The sequence below is a fragment of the Asparagus officinalis genome, chromosome 9, assembly GCF_001876935.1.
Source record: "Asparagus officinalis chromosome 9, Aspof.V1, whole genome shotgun sequence".
Lineage (NCBI taxonomy): Eukaryota > Viridiplantae > Streptophyta > Magnoliopsida > Asparagales > Asparagaceae > Asparagus > Asparagus officinalis.
The window spans coordinates 62,578,384-62,592,609 of NC_033802.1; the positions used below are offsets into that span (position 1 = coordinate 62,578,384).

General features: G+C 36.0%; 1 protein-coding gene across 1 annotated transcript in view; it reads left to right on the forward strand.

The window, feature by feature from the left end:
• The window catches only part of LOC109824140 (long chain base biosynthesis protein 2d-like), a 22,185-nt gene that overhangs the window by 4,128 nt on the left and 3,831 nt on the right, over positions 1-14,226 (forward strand). The window contains exons 2-10 of the mRNA XM_020390668.1: positions 1,844-1,909; positions 4,719-4,807; positions 5,124-5,269; positions 5,822-5,946; positions 6,122-6,215; positions 6,572-6,735; positions 7,071-7,232; positions 7,622-7,748; positions 7,844-8,010. Coding sequence (XP_020246257.1) covers positions 1,844-1,909; positions 4,719-4,807; positions 5,124-5,269; positions 5,822-5,946; positions 6,122-6,215; positions 6,572-6,735; positions 7,071-7,232; positions 7,622-7,748; positions 7,844-8,010 — 1,140 coding nt within the window. The remainder of the gene's footprint in view (positions 1-1,843; positions 1,910-4,718; positions 4,808-5,123; positions 5,270-5,821; positions 5,947-6,121; positions 6,216-6,571; positions 6,736-7,070; positions 7,233-7,621; positions 7,749-7,843; positions 8,011-14,226) is intronic.

Here is a 14,226-nt window from a genome sequence, read left to right on the forward strand (position 1 = left end):
CTACATCATAATAAAAAATAACAAACCTAAAGCAATCAGAACTTCTAATTAGTCGCAATAATTAAAGAATAAATTTGTAGAGACCAAAGCAATCAGAACTTCTAATTAGTCGGGGTTAGCAACCCCGACTAATTAGAAGCTCTTCCAATACGAGTCGGTTTAGCAAACCTAAACCCGACCAAAGTGATCGGGGTTGCCAACCAACCCCGTTCATTTGGGAGCTCCATGAAGAGCTTGGATTAGCAAAGCTCTTCATATTATTAGGATTAGCAAATGCACATATTATTGAAAATGTACATATTATTGTGAAAGATCGAATGACATGAATCTTGAGCTAACTTCCAAGCATGATTAAAATAAGTTTACAGATCAATATGATAAATACTTGTGCATAATTTATTCGGAATTTCAGATAAAATTAAACTTGGAAGTGACGGTAGAAAAAAAAAGTTGCTCACCATTCTTGAAGGAAATGCATCTTTTGGAAGGTTGATGCCAAGCTCTTCATGGAGCTCCTGCTTGAGAAAGCATTGAATTATTAAGTAAAAGTATAAGAGAAAGGAAATAATCTGTTATCTCTTCATGGTCGCCAAATGAACGGGGTTGGCAACCACGACCATTTTGGTCAAGGTTGGCAACCCCGATCACATTGGTCGGGGTTTAGCTTTACTAATGCCGCTCGTAGTGGAAGAGCTTCTAATTAGTCGGGGGTTGCCAACCCTGTCTAATTAGGCAACCCCGACTTATTAGAAGTTTGATTTTTTTATTAAACGACTCTGTTTCTGACCACGATGCTGACGTGGCCAGAAACTGGGTCGGTTTCACTAAATAACCGTGGATTGGGTCGATTTTTGGGATTAAATTTGGAAATGGGGCCATTTTGAACAATTATCCTATAGGAAAAAGGAGTTTTTAGATATTAGCCCCGTACGTCTTTTATATTATGAAATTAGTCACTCAAATAATTGATATTGCTTTAAGGTACCCCAATTCATAGGTTATTTAAAATTTAGTCCCTCCAATTATTAAAATTGCTACTAAGTCCAGTCATTAAAATTGCTACTAAGTTATCCAATTCTTAAGTTATTTTGAAATTAGTCCCTCAAATCAAGTGTGGAAGTGTCAATTATAGGGAAATTAGTCCCTTAAATCATTGAAATTGCTAAAAGGTTACCACATTATTATAAGTTAATTCAAATTAACTCTCGAAATGTTAATTATACTCTTTATTGAAGGGATAATTTCAACGAAAACTTAATAATAGAAGGACCTAATAGTGATTTTAATGATTTGAGGGACTAAGTTCAAACTATGAAAGATTTAAGGGACTAAGATAAAAAACCAGCAAAAACACCCTTAAATTATAAATATGTATTATGCAAAATATGCCCCCGCACTAAAAAATTTCTGGATCTATCCTTAATTATGGAGTTTGTTTCACAAAAACCCTCTTTGAGTTTTGGGAGGTTTCGCAACTTACTGACTTTTGTTCGTATAATACCTCATGATAACTTTGGGATGCCTGACAGAACTCTCGAAGTGTAAATATTTCTCCTCGTACCCCTTGTCCTTAATCGTCAAATAGCTAAAATGTCCTTGAGAGAAAAAAACCATTCAAATGAACCATTTGCCTATATACATACTCCCCTTCCCCTAGTTGAGAACCTTTTTACTTGAGACTATTTTTTTAAAAAAAATTTGTGATGAAAAAGATTGTTTATTTCTTATCGGATTTTACTTTTTTATAAGAAATTCGAAATGGTTCTCTTGGGTGTTGCCGAATTTGTATAGAAATTTTGTGTTGGATTTGATTCTAAACGTTTTGGGTTTCATTTTGAAACAGGGATATGCGCCAATATGTTCAGGGATGGAGGATTTCTACACTCGAAGGGTTTATCATCGTGCTCAGGTCCGATTTCGTAAAAAAGTTTGATTTTGATTTTGATTACTTGGTAGGAGTCGACCTTACTATTTTAGGATTCATTGTTTCAATTCTCTTGTCAACTGAATATTAATTGTTAACTTGGAAGTCAATGTTTTTAGCATTAAATGTTCATTTCCCCTCAAGCTTAACTTTCTAAGACATATATTAGTACATCTAGTTGATGCGTATTGTTGTATATTGTCAAATTGAGAAGAAGACACTTTTTGTTGATTCCTCATGAATACATTGAAAGTACCCTATAGGGGGTGAATAGGATAATTGCTAATGTAATCTGATTTTGATGTCAAATTAAAACTTATAACGCAATAGCCTAGCAATATGATTATGCAAGGATAAACAAGAGACAATAGGCGATACAAAAATATGCACAATATGTAAAGAGAATAGTACGCCAAATGCCAAACGCAAACACAAAATTATGATCACGGAGTTCGCTCAAGCCTCGACCTACGTCTCCGCTCCTCACCTCGAGGAGATCTCCACTATTACTCAAAAAATTACACACAACTGTTTTCAAAGTTCACTAATAACTTTTACAGCTCACACGATGTCAATCCCACAAGCTACACTTCTCTAAGTGTTGGACTACCCGTGTCACCTTCCTCAAGTGTTTGGAATTACAACATCTCCCTAGGATTTACAACCAACCAACTCGTCTTAGAATTGATCCCGGTCTCTCCTAATTACTACTCTAAGTATCCTTGTGTATTACAATGTGTTTCAACAGTAAGTGCGAATGAAGATTTTGTTCTCTAAACATGTGAGAACGAAATGTAAGCTCACTCAATGAATTACTCCCAAAACCCGATTAATTATACTAAATGTGAAATATTTAAGCTCAAGTGGTTGTGTGTGTAAACAATGAGTAAAACAAAATCAAACTCAAATCAATCTAGTATAAATATATGAGAATCAAAATATTAATTAGCTAGAGAAAGAGTTTAGAAAACTTCTCCAAAACAAAGAGATATAGAGATTTGAGGATGAACGCCTCAAAAACGAAATTGAGATCCTTCTCTTTGTGAAACTCTTTTCACATAAACAAACACACTTTTTCTTCTCTCAAAAACCGTTAAACAAACTTGCAAAACTATGTTCCATATTTCCATGGTCCAACAAATAAGTTTTTGAGGGCTATTTATAGCCTCTCAACCAAAACAAATCGACTGAGCTAAAAACTAGTCGTTATTGGAGAAATAACCGTTGATCGGTCGACCGATCAACGAATCAGTCGACTATCCAGAACAACTGCTATTTTATAGTGTGACTGATTATCACCATCGGTCGACTGCTAGACGATCGGTTGACTGATAATTATGGTTAGCCGACTGATAATTATGGTCAATCGACTGATAAACTGACATTTCAAATACTTAAATGCTGAAAAAACTAATTTTCCAAATTCATTTTAAAATAGTAAAACAACTTCAAAAATAGTAAAACTTTGAAAAATGTTTATATATATGAACATGAACATGTTACAAAAGAAATTTCTAAAATATCATTTCCCATTTGTGAAAACTCATTATTTTTGCAAAACGGTCAAAAATACGAAAACTTTAAATATGATTTCATCGATTTACAGAATCAACAAAAATACAAAATCGTTAAACACATGATTCTGATGAAATCATTTCAAACACGTTGTCTTCCAAAATAGATGTATAATGCGATGAAACAATTGTGTTAATCGTTAAAACTAGTTTCATATTTATCGTATTTTTAAAATAAAACTATTTTTTAAACTAATAGTTATATTTTTATGGATAAACGTATGTACAAAGATATTTAAAAAACCCTCTAGCAAAGCGAAACAAACAATGAACACGATAAATTAAAATGATTTGTATGTGTATAGTTTGAGCTTTAAGTATAACACATAAAGTAAACAACCTAAACTACGAACACTATACCAAGCTAGCTTAGAAATATTCGTGAAGCTCGATCTTGGTAGCAGGGATGAAGCGCAGTAGAGAATCTTTGACTTGAATGTGCAAATGGCTTCATTCTGATTTCCTCCAACCTCCATGAATATCATCGTGAACGCTCAAGTCCATCCAACCTCCAACTTGAGGATGCTTGTCTAGGATACCTAGCAAGCAAACACAAATACTAGGAGGCGGTGTTAGGAATTGTTTGTTAATTATCAAAACCAGATTAGACAATAGGCTCATAAACATGAGACCTAACATACATGAGTACATTTATCGATGCTAGGGGACTTCATATAGAAGCCTCATATTAGGTAAAAAATGAGGAGGGTATATGTCTTGCCTAATACATACAGATGCACTACCATAAGTGTATGACAATTGTTTTAAATTAGAACATATATCATATAATCGACTACGAGTCTGAATAAACGTATGCATATATCCAAGGAGTGTTCATGAAGTTTGACAATGGGTATGTGTCAGGTACGTGTCCGGTAGCGGTACGGCTTCATGATAGAAGTACCCGGGTAACATAGGAAGTCATACAAAAAGATGTTCCAAAGGTTAACTTATCGAGAACTTATGAAATTTATGGTTTCATATGTAGTAGCTTCAACGATCAACATTGTCTCTATGAGTAAGAAAAAGGAAAATAAATGGTTTGTTATTTGTAAAAGATAAGAATGTTTGTTTTGTTTTTGAGTGGACTAATGTGAGCACGTCGTGAAGAATGAAGAAGCTAATTGTCAATCATATCTGTGTACAAGTCCTTCTGATAGTATTTAGGGTGTAAACATGTAATTTCTTCACTATTCTGATGCAAAATTCTCTTTCTGCAGGATTGTGCTAACAGACCAATTTCAAGCGCACCAGATTCTTGGATAGATGTGGTTGAACGTTATAGCAATGACAATAACAAGACACTGCAGTAAGTGCTAATATGAAGTACCTCCAAATATTTCTTGAGCTCATCCTACCTAGTAATAGCTTGCGCTTCTAAGAAAATGTATCACCTTTAATACTAATTAGATCATGTATGCAATTTTTCTAGTCTTCCAAGATTAATGGTCAGTAAGGGCTAGAACATACAGTTTCACGAATGATTCAAGGAAAGGACATAGGACAAGAAAAACTTAATGCTTCCATTTGGCATCAAGGATTATTTTTAGATGCTTGAAATGTTATTGTTTGTTTTACCTCATATTTGGAAAGCAAGAATGAAAGTTGTTTTTTTATTAATGCAGCCGGACCTCAAATTCTACTAGATGCATCAACCTGGGATCATACAACTACCTTGGTTTTGCTTCAACAGATGAATATTGCACACCCCATGTCATTGAATCCTTGAAGAAATACTCTGTCAGCACCTGCAGTGTTCGTGTAGATGGTGGTACGAATTTTTTTTTCCTCATGAATAGGCTAGTTAGCACTTGAATACGTTATAGTTTGTCCTACTTCGCAGTTATATTCACTCGCATGTTTTTTGCAGCACTTACATACCTAGAGTTTTTAAAATTGGAACTTTACTTTTTCTGATGAAAACCTGAGAATATTCTCCCAAATATTCCCATATGTAACTCACATGCTAATTTTAGAGCTTTTTGGCGCTTGATGTTGTTGAATTTACTGTTAAAACTTCCTGAATTCTACTTTAAACCTACCTCAAATATCTTAGATAGAATGGGGACAGGTGTAAGAAGTTTTATAATTAGCATGGGAGATCCAAAGGGAAGCAGAGATATTCTCACTTTTGCATACAGAAGGTGATAACATATGAATTTTAAAAACTTTAGGGTGTTTAAATAGTACCAAAAATAAGTGAGGGTATAAAGTGCAAAATAGGGTAAACTATAAGGTATTTACTAATTAGCCTCATGAATATTATAGGAAAAAGCTGATGATTTGGAATGAAAGATAAATCAATTTTTTTCTTTTGCATCAGGAACTACAAAAATACACTCAGAGTTGGAGGAGTTGGTTGCTCGATTTGTAGGAAAGCCAGCTGCCATTATATTTGGTACAGGTTATGTTACAAACTCTGCCGTCATCCCTGTGCTCATTGAAAAGGTTTGTACTGAACAGTATGAACTTCAAACTTGGAGTTTTTTCTAACTACTATGAATAACTAACTTAATGGAGAAGATAGCTCTTTAGATAACTAAATAGCAAGATACGATTCATGCAGCCAGCCCACAAATTTGCGATAAAGTGTTTGTTTTTATTGTTGTTGTTCCGTGGACAGGGAGGATTGATAATTAGTGATTCTTTGAACCATAATTCAATTGTCAATGGCGCACGAGAATCAGGGGCAACAGTACATGTCTTCCAAAGCAACAGTAAGTTTTGAACCTTAATTTGGTGTAGGATTAAGTTTATACCATTTGAGCAAAAAATATATGCTTTTTGTTTTGTCTTAATGCACCCAAACTTCAAATTTGAGATGAGTGATAGCTTTATGCTTTAACATTCCTCTCCACAAGTTGCGCGTCCTTTTTATGGGCCGTAAGCTGGTCACACTCAATGATAACAATTTTTTTTAAAAAATTCTTTAGATTTGTGGTTGATAGGAATGGAAACTGGGTTACTCTTATATAATTTTAGAGTCCCTGTTACTTCAACCAAAACTCTGAAGTTGTGATGGAGGTTGAGCGTTGTAGTTTTATAGTCTAACACATTGGATTTTGACATGTAGATCCGGCTCACTTGGAGGTGGTACTAAGAGAGCAGGTTGCTGCTGGACAACCTCAAACACATAAACCCTGGAAGAAAATACTAGTTATTGTTGAGGGAATCTACAGTATGGAAGGGGAGTTCTGCAGACTTCCAGAGATCATAGCTATTTGCAAGAAATATAAGGTTTGCTTTTATATATAGGGCTAACTGCGCATAGACGCCCTGTAGTACTGTTCTTGTGAACTTACACCCCTTGCAGTTTCATTGTAGTTTCAGCGGAGGCAATATTTTGTTAAAATTTCATAAAGGGTAAATGAGTCAAAAAAAAAATTAACCCACAGGGACTGTCTGCAATAATGAAACTACAGGGCTAGCAATTCCAAACAAAGATACTCGGGGGATCTATGTCCAATTAACCTTTATATACATATGTATAAAAATTTGTGGATGAAACTTCATAGAGAGCATCAACTAGTGGCTAATGGAAACAGACTTATCTTGTGCCTTCTTCGTTACAGGCATATACTTACATTGATGAGGCACATAGCATGGGTGCAGTTGGAAAAACAGGCAGAGGTGTTTGTGAGCTCCTCGGAGTAGACCCTGCTGATATAGATATAATGATGGGAACATTTTCAAAATCATTTGGATCTTGTGGAGGCTACATCGCAGCATCAAAGGTCTGTTTACTTTTAACCTTGGGTTAATCGCTGATAGGCCCCTATACTATCACCTAATTGCATATCGACCCTGTACTATCGGCCAATTGCTGATAAACCTGTAGTTCTGCTATTGCAGATAGACCCCTAAAAGAATTTTCTTATCTTTTTCCCTCAGGATGTCTGTTTCTCAAAAAATATTTCTCTTTCTTTCTGGTTAAAAGAGTCAAATTATTTTGCTGAGCGTTCTATGTGCAATAATAGAACTACAAGGGGTCTATCTACAATTGGGCGATAATACCTGGGGTCTATCAGCAATTACTCTTTAACCTTTTAATAGTTATATAGTGAGATTTTAGAGGATGGATCACAATTTTTCACTACTGAACTTCCTTTGTACCCTTTACCAGGAAATAGTTCGGTACCTGAAGCACGCTTGCCCTGCACATCTTTATGCAACTTCCATGTCACCACCTGCGGTAGAACAAGCAATATGTGCACTTAAGGTTATTCTTGGTGAAGATGGGTCCAATAGAGGTAGACCGGGATTTTCTTTCTCACCTTATTCTTTTTTTTTTTCCGTTTACGTTTGTATTGAAATATTCATAGTTGTTAATTTTTTATTTGAATAGGGGCTATGAAGCTTGCAAAAATTCGTGAGAACAGCAATTTCTTCAGATCAGAACTTAAAAGGATGGGTTTTGAGGTTCTTGGGGACAATGATTCTCCAGTGATGCCCATAATGCTTTACAATCCGGCAAAAGTACCATATTTTTCCCGAGAATGTCTTAGACATAAGGTAAGTCTCCTGCAGAATATATATAAAAAATCCAAGCCAAAAAGTTGGGATGAGTTTTGAAAATTTTGGCTACATTGTGCATGTTATCCATGAAGCCTTCTTATACTGCATAAACCAAGCAGGAGCGGATCCATGTGGTTGGTACAGGTGCAGTTGCACACCTAACAATCTAAAATTTGCATTTTAAAGCCCTCTACAAGTACAATTTGCCGCCCCCCATTGTTTTAAAATTTTTGCACCCCATATTGAATTTTCAAACAATTGGCATTTAACATTTACAAATTAGTAGCCAACCAAAAAAAAAAAAAAACACACACGCACACACACACAAAAAAGAAAATTCTTTTGGATCTGCTCCTAAAACCAGACACTACAACGTTGAGACAAGTGATGATAAATGTTGATATAACAACAACAACAACAAAGCATTTATTCCAAATATTTGTGGTCAATTACATGAATTTTATTCTTATATTCAGTTCTACTTAGATCACTTTTGTTATTTAGGATCAATTATTCGTCATGATCGTGAGATTGAGGATGATGATGTCCATCGAATCAAATTGAGATAGTTAAAATGGAGGAGTGTCTTAGAAGTCTTATGTGACCCTAGAAACCTATGAGACAAGAGGGAAAATTCTATAGGATAGTTAAAAGACCGGCAATGCTTTATAGATCAAAATGTTGGGTAAATAAAAAATAACTAACGCAACGCGGAAGTAAAAACCTCGGAACCACCAAGGGTGTTCTTTGAATCCACAAAGAACGATCTCCGAATACAAGAAGAACTTCGAATCCACGAAGAAAATATTGAGAGAGAATTTTTATTGATGAAAAGAAATTATTCTTTGGGGTTACATGACTCTTCTTAAATAGAAAAATAAATAAGGCTCCTGGTAATACTAGAATTACAAGAAATAGAAAGTATGAAATTCTATTCTAAAAAACTTCTTATAATTGAGGAAACAAATCATGAATTAAAATTGAATTTATTTCCTAATTTAATTTGACTCTAATATTGAATTTATTTCCTAATCTAAGGCTCCAACTTTATTACTAAAAATAAACTAAAATCTGATTATTTTTGGATTTCAGTCATAACTGGGTATTACTGATGAGATTTTAAAAATCTGACAATCTAGTTGGCTCCATCTCGTCGAGATAGGTGATTTATTTATATAATATGTCAGAATCTACTTTCTGGGTTAGAAGATATAATTATTTTTTTTGCAGAAGTCAATAATACGTATAAATCAGTATTTAGCTCGTGATTGTGCGAATCCTCCGTGAAATTGTCTGTTAAGCATCATACATCAGTCTCCCCTTATTGAAAGAAGCTCGACCCCAAGCTTATATTTGTTAGAATAGTAGCTTTAATATTAAATATTTTTTTTCTTACAACGATCAACATCTGCCTTATATTTAGCGTTGATTTTCTCCATTTGTTCTTTTACCTCCTCTTCTAGGACTTCTTTTGTATCAAACTTGTGTATAAATCTTTCACATGATATGTGTATGTAATTGGCAGCATGTGGATCTGTAGTTGACATGAAAAACTCTTTCTAATATTTTCCCTGTTGCTTCCCATATTCTAGTGACGACGGTATCATCTCATCGCTGAATTTATTGATGATCATTGCTTTCAAAAAAGAATTTTTTCCCTCATACTCCATACATAATTCTTTCATCTTCTTTACCTCGAGCCCTCCACCAAGCAATTCACACAAACCATCAATTGTCTCACTCTCTATTTTATCATTCTTCTCCATCAGGACATCGTTAATATGTGCAATATCGCTCATAACCTCTCTGAAAATATCATGCATAATATCTATCTTCACTATTATATCCCTATCAGCATCATGAATCTCATGCATAATGAGTGCTTGCACCTTAGGAGAAATTTCGGTAGGGGCAGGTTCTTCTTTTCAGTTACAACCAAGTCATAGACCTCTTCAGATTGCTTCAAGTTTTCTCCTAAAGCCTTGTTGTTTGTCACCAAGAGTCTCTTCTTCTCAGTAGTCTTTATCTTAGATGACTTTTTTCTGTAAGAGGCATAAGTACAATTCGGCGACCATCCTTCTTAAAGATATAAACATTATCCTTCCCCCTGTGCGTGACATCAACATCAAACTGTCATGGTTTGCCTAACAACATATGACAAGCATTCATCTCAACTACATTACACAATGCCTCATCAATATAATTTCGGCCAATGGAAAAAGATACCCGACACACATCATCAACCTGCACGTCATTACCCTTACGAATCCAACCGATCTTGTAGGGAGCGAGATGTTTCTCTGTCTTCAAACTTAGTTTTTCCACCATATGCCGAGAGACAATATTCTCACTGCTACCACTATCAATGATAACATCACAAGTCTTTTATTTCACAGTGCATCTCATGTGGAAGATATTATACCGTTGTGATGGTTCTTCTGTCTTTAGAGCCAATAATAGGTCGTCGCACAACGCACGAGAGTTGATCCCCATAATCAGGATCCACCCAATCACCTCCATAGTCTTCAGCATCATCTTGGTCTATATCCTCATCTTCATGATCGACTATATTCACAACACTTCTTTTAGGGCACTGATTGGATCGATAACTAGGTTGACCACATCTGTAGCACTTGATTGGATCGGGTTTGGCATACGGGTTTTGTGGTGTAGCCTTCTTTGCTGTTATTATCGTTGGGCTTGTACCTTTCTCAGATGTAACATCTTAATTAGAAGTAGTTTGAGACTGTTCATTCCCACCACGATTAAAGCTCATGCGTGACCCGTCGGAAGCTACCCACGATCCTCTATTATTCAGTCCAAGTTATCGCTCCACCTTTTCGGCTAGGCTGTGTCTGCCAAGGTATATGTCTGCTACAAAGATACATGATCCTGAATTGCTATCCTCAATCCCCTAGTATATCGAGACATCTGTTGGGCCTCGTTCTCATTTAAATTATTGCTGGATGACAACCGAAAAAACTCCTGCTTGTACTCATCAACTGTTCTTCCACATTGTTTGCACTTTTGGTATTATCTGAATAAGACTTGTTCATAATCACCTGACAAGAAACGGACTTTTAGTAGTTTCTTCATCTTTTTCAACCTATTGACTTTCAGCTTTCCTTGACGAGATCGATTCATGCAAACTGATTCCCACCAAGCTGATGCTCCATCTTCAAGTCAGTAGGCCACTAATTTTACCTTACGCTTATCTGGGATCTCCATATACTTAAAGAATCTCTCCACTTCTGCAACCTAATCAAGAAATTCTTCGATATAAAGTTGCCTGTTAAAAGATGGCAGATCTATCTTCATCTTGAACCCTCCAGCATCACAACTATCCCTTTGTTGACGGTCTCTGTGATCATCACCGTGGCGTGGGGCTTCATAGTTATTGTCGTCGCTGTTGAATTTATCATATGGAGTCGGATCACGTCGCTAGTGACCATCAACGCAATTTCGAACTCCTACCATGTTCAGATGCTCCACTACCAACGCAAGTCGCTCTATGGCAGCCTTTATCTGATTAACATCGGTCTTCAGCTCATCGAACTCAGTATGAGAAAAAAAGGGCTTCATCGTCTGCCATCGGATTGGAGGAACCTAGCTCTGATACTAGTTAACGCAGTGCAGAAGTAAAAACCTCGGAATCCACCAAAGGTGTTCTTTGAATCCACAAAGAACGATCTCCGAATCCACGAAGAATTTCGAATCCACAAAGAAAATATTAAGAGAGAAATTTTATTGATAAAATGATATTATTTTTTAGGGTTACATTACTCTTCTTAAATAGAAAAATAAATAAGACTCCTAGTAATACTAGAATTATAAGAAATAAAAAGTATCAAATTCTATCCTAAAAAACTCCCTATAATAGAGGAAACAAATCATGAATTAAAATTGAATTTGTTTCCTAATTTAATTTGACTCTAATATTGAATTTATTTTCTAATCTAAATAGACTCCAACTTTATTCCTAAAAATAAACTTAAAACTGATTATTTTCGGATTTTAGTCAAAACTGGGTATGACTGATGAGATTTTAAAAATCTGATAATCTAGTTGGCTCTGTCTCGTCGAGATAGGTAATTTACATATATATTATGTCAGAATCCACCTTCTGGGTTGGAAGATATGATTGTTTTTTTTTTGCGAAAGTCAATAATACGTATAAATCTGGATTTAGCTCGTGATCTACGTTACTCGGACACGACGGTTGGACCGTCGTACCGACGTTGATACGACCCGACACCGATCCGGGTACGAAATACGGGTCGGATACGATGGTTGGCACTCGGATACGACGGGGTTGTGGCTGCTCGTCGTCGACGAAGGAGGGGGAGGAGATTCGACGAAGGAGGAGGCGGGTGGGGCTGCGGCTGCTCGTCGTCGACGAAGGAGGGGGAGGAGATGGCTCCTCATCGTCGATGGAGAAGGCGGATGTGGCTTTTCGACGAGTTCAAGCTTCGACGAGGAACAGGACGGAGGTTAAAGATGAAGCTCGGAGGTTGAAGACGAAGCTTCGACTGTTCGACAGAGGTTGAAGACCAGCTCGGAGATTGAAGGTGAGATCGAAGATGAGGATCCGAGAGGCTTTGATGAGTTCGAGCTTAGACGAGGAACAGAACGGGTCGATAGAAATTTCGTGGCGGCGTCGGGTGAGTGAGAATTAGGGTTACATAGTTTACTTTAGTTTGGGTTTTAGGTTTTTGGTTTTGGTTTTGGGTTTTGGGTTTGGGTTTAGGTTTGGGTTTGGGTTTGGGTTTGGGCTTTGGCTTTGTATTTTTGGGTTTGGATTTTTTTGTTTGGGTTTGGGTTTTACAATAAATATATGAAGCAAGTAAAAGTGTATACGGGATAGAGGAATGGAATTTAATTAGTTGTACTTCATTAAATAAATTAAACTATTATTAAAAGTGTATCCCTGTACCTGTGTCGAAATTTAGGATAGTGTCCCCTTATCCAAAATTTTCAGAAATTTCGTATCGGACACTCGGATCCGCACCCGTATTGGATACTCATACCTGAGTCCAGGTAACGTAGCTCGTGATTGTCCAAATCCTCCATGAAATTGTCTGTTAAGCGTCATACATCAATAACATGTGTAAAAAATAAGTTTAGAACCTTACGATGATCTTGTGGGTATAAACTTAGGCTTAGTTTGATAAAAGGGAATGTAAAAGTAAAGGGAGGGACAAAAATCCAAAGTGCCTTTGGTAGTTTTTTTAGAAGGAAGGTAAAGTGAGGGGAAGTGAGGTAGAGTAGGAGACAACATAAAATGAACTAAAAATGAGGAGAGAGAAGAATCCCTCTAAATTGGAGGGATTCAAGAAGAGAGAAAATAAACTACAAATTGATGTGTTTTTTCTTCGCTTCCCTCTTCATACCCCCATACCAAACTATGCTTTAAAGATAGGATAAGAAATGAGTGCCTTCATAATAACTTAGATGTTGCTTCTATTAACGATAAAATGAGAAAGTATCGACTAAAGTCGTTTGGTCATGTACAACGAAGACCTCTTAGTGCACCTATTAAGAAAAGTGATAATATTATGATTAATGAGGTAAATAAATCTAGAGGGTGACCTAAAAGAACTTAGTTAGAAGCAATTAAAAAGAGTATGATAATGGTTAACTTAACGGAGTAGACAACCCACATAAGAATGTAATGAAAAAATATGATTCACGTAGCTGACCCCAAACATTAGGAATGAAGACTTTGTTTTTGTTGTTGTTGTTATTTGAAGAGGTTTAGTAGAATATTGAAACTTTAGGAGGGATTTCTCTAATTTATAAAAATTAGGGGGTTTTGAACAAAAATACCCAAAGTTCGGGTGGGATTTGTGAAAATTTACCCTGAGGTCCCTTACAAAAGGTTATGGATACGCATGCCTATAGATGTATTCCTCCCCATGCTTAGTCTTGACTCTTGAGTGTCTTGACAGACACAGAAAATGTCTATACAAGAGTAGAGAATAACAACACTAAATAAATACAATGAAGAGAAAGAGAACAACACATAAGGATTTAATGTGGTTCGGTCAGTATGACCTACGTCCACGGGCGAGAACAACATAGAACTTCACTAATCACAAAAGAGAAGATTACAAAGAGAAGATCACTCTCTAATCAAAGAATCACACGAAGAAAGAGAAATTTCTCTCTCTCTCTTTCTCTCACTTCTTTTTTTTCTCAACTCTGTCCAACGCT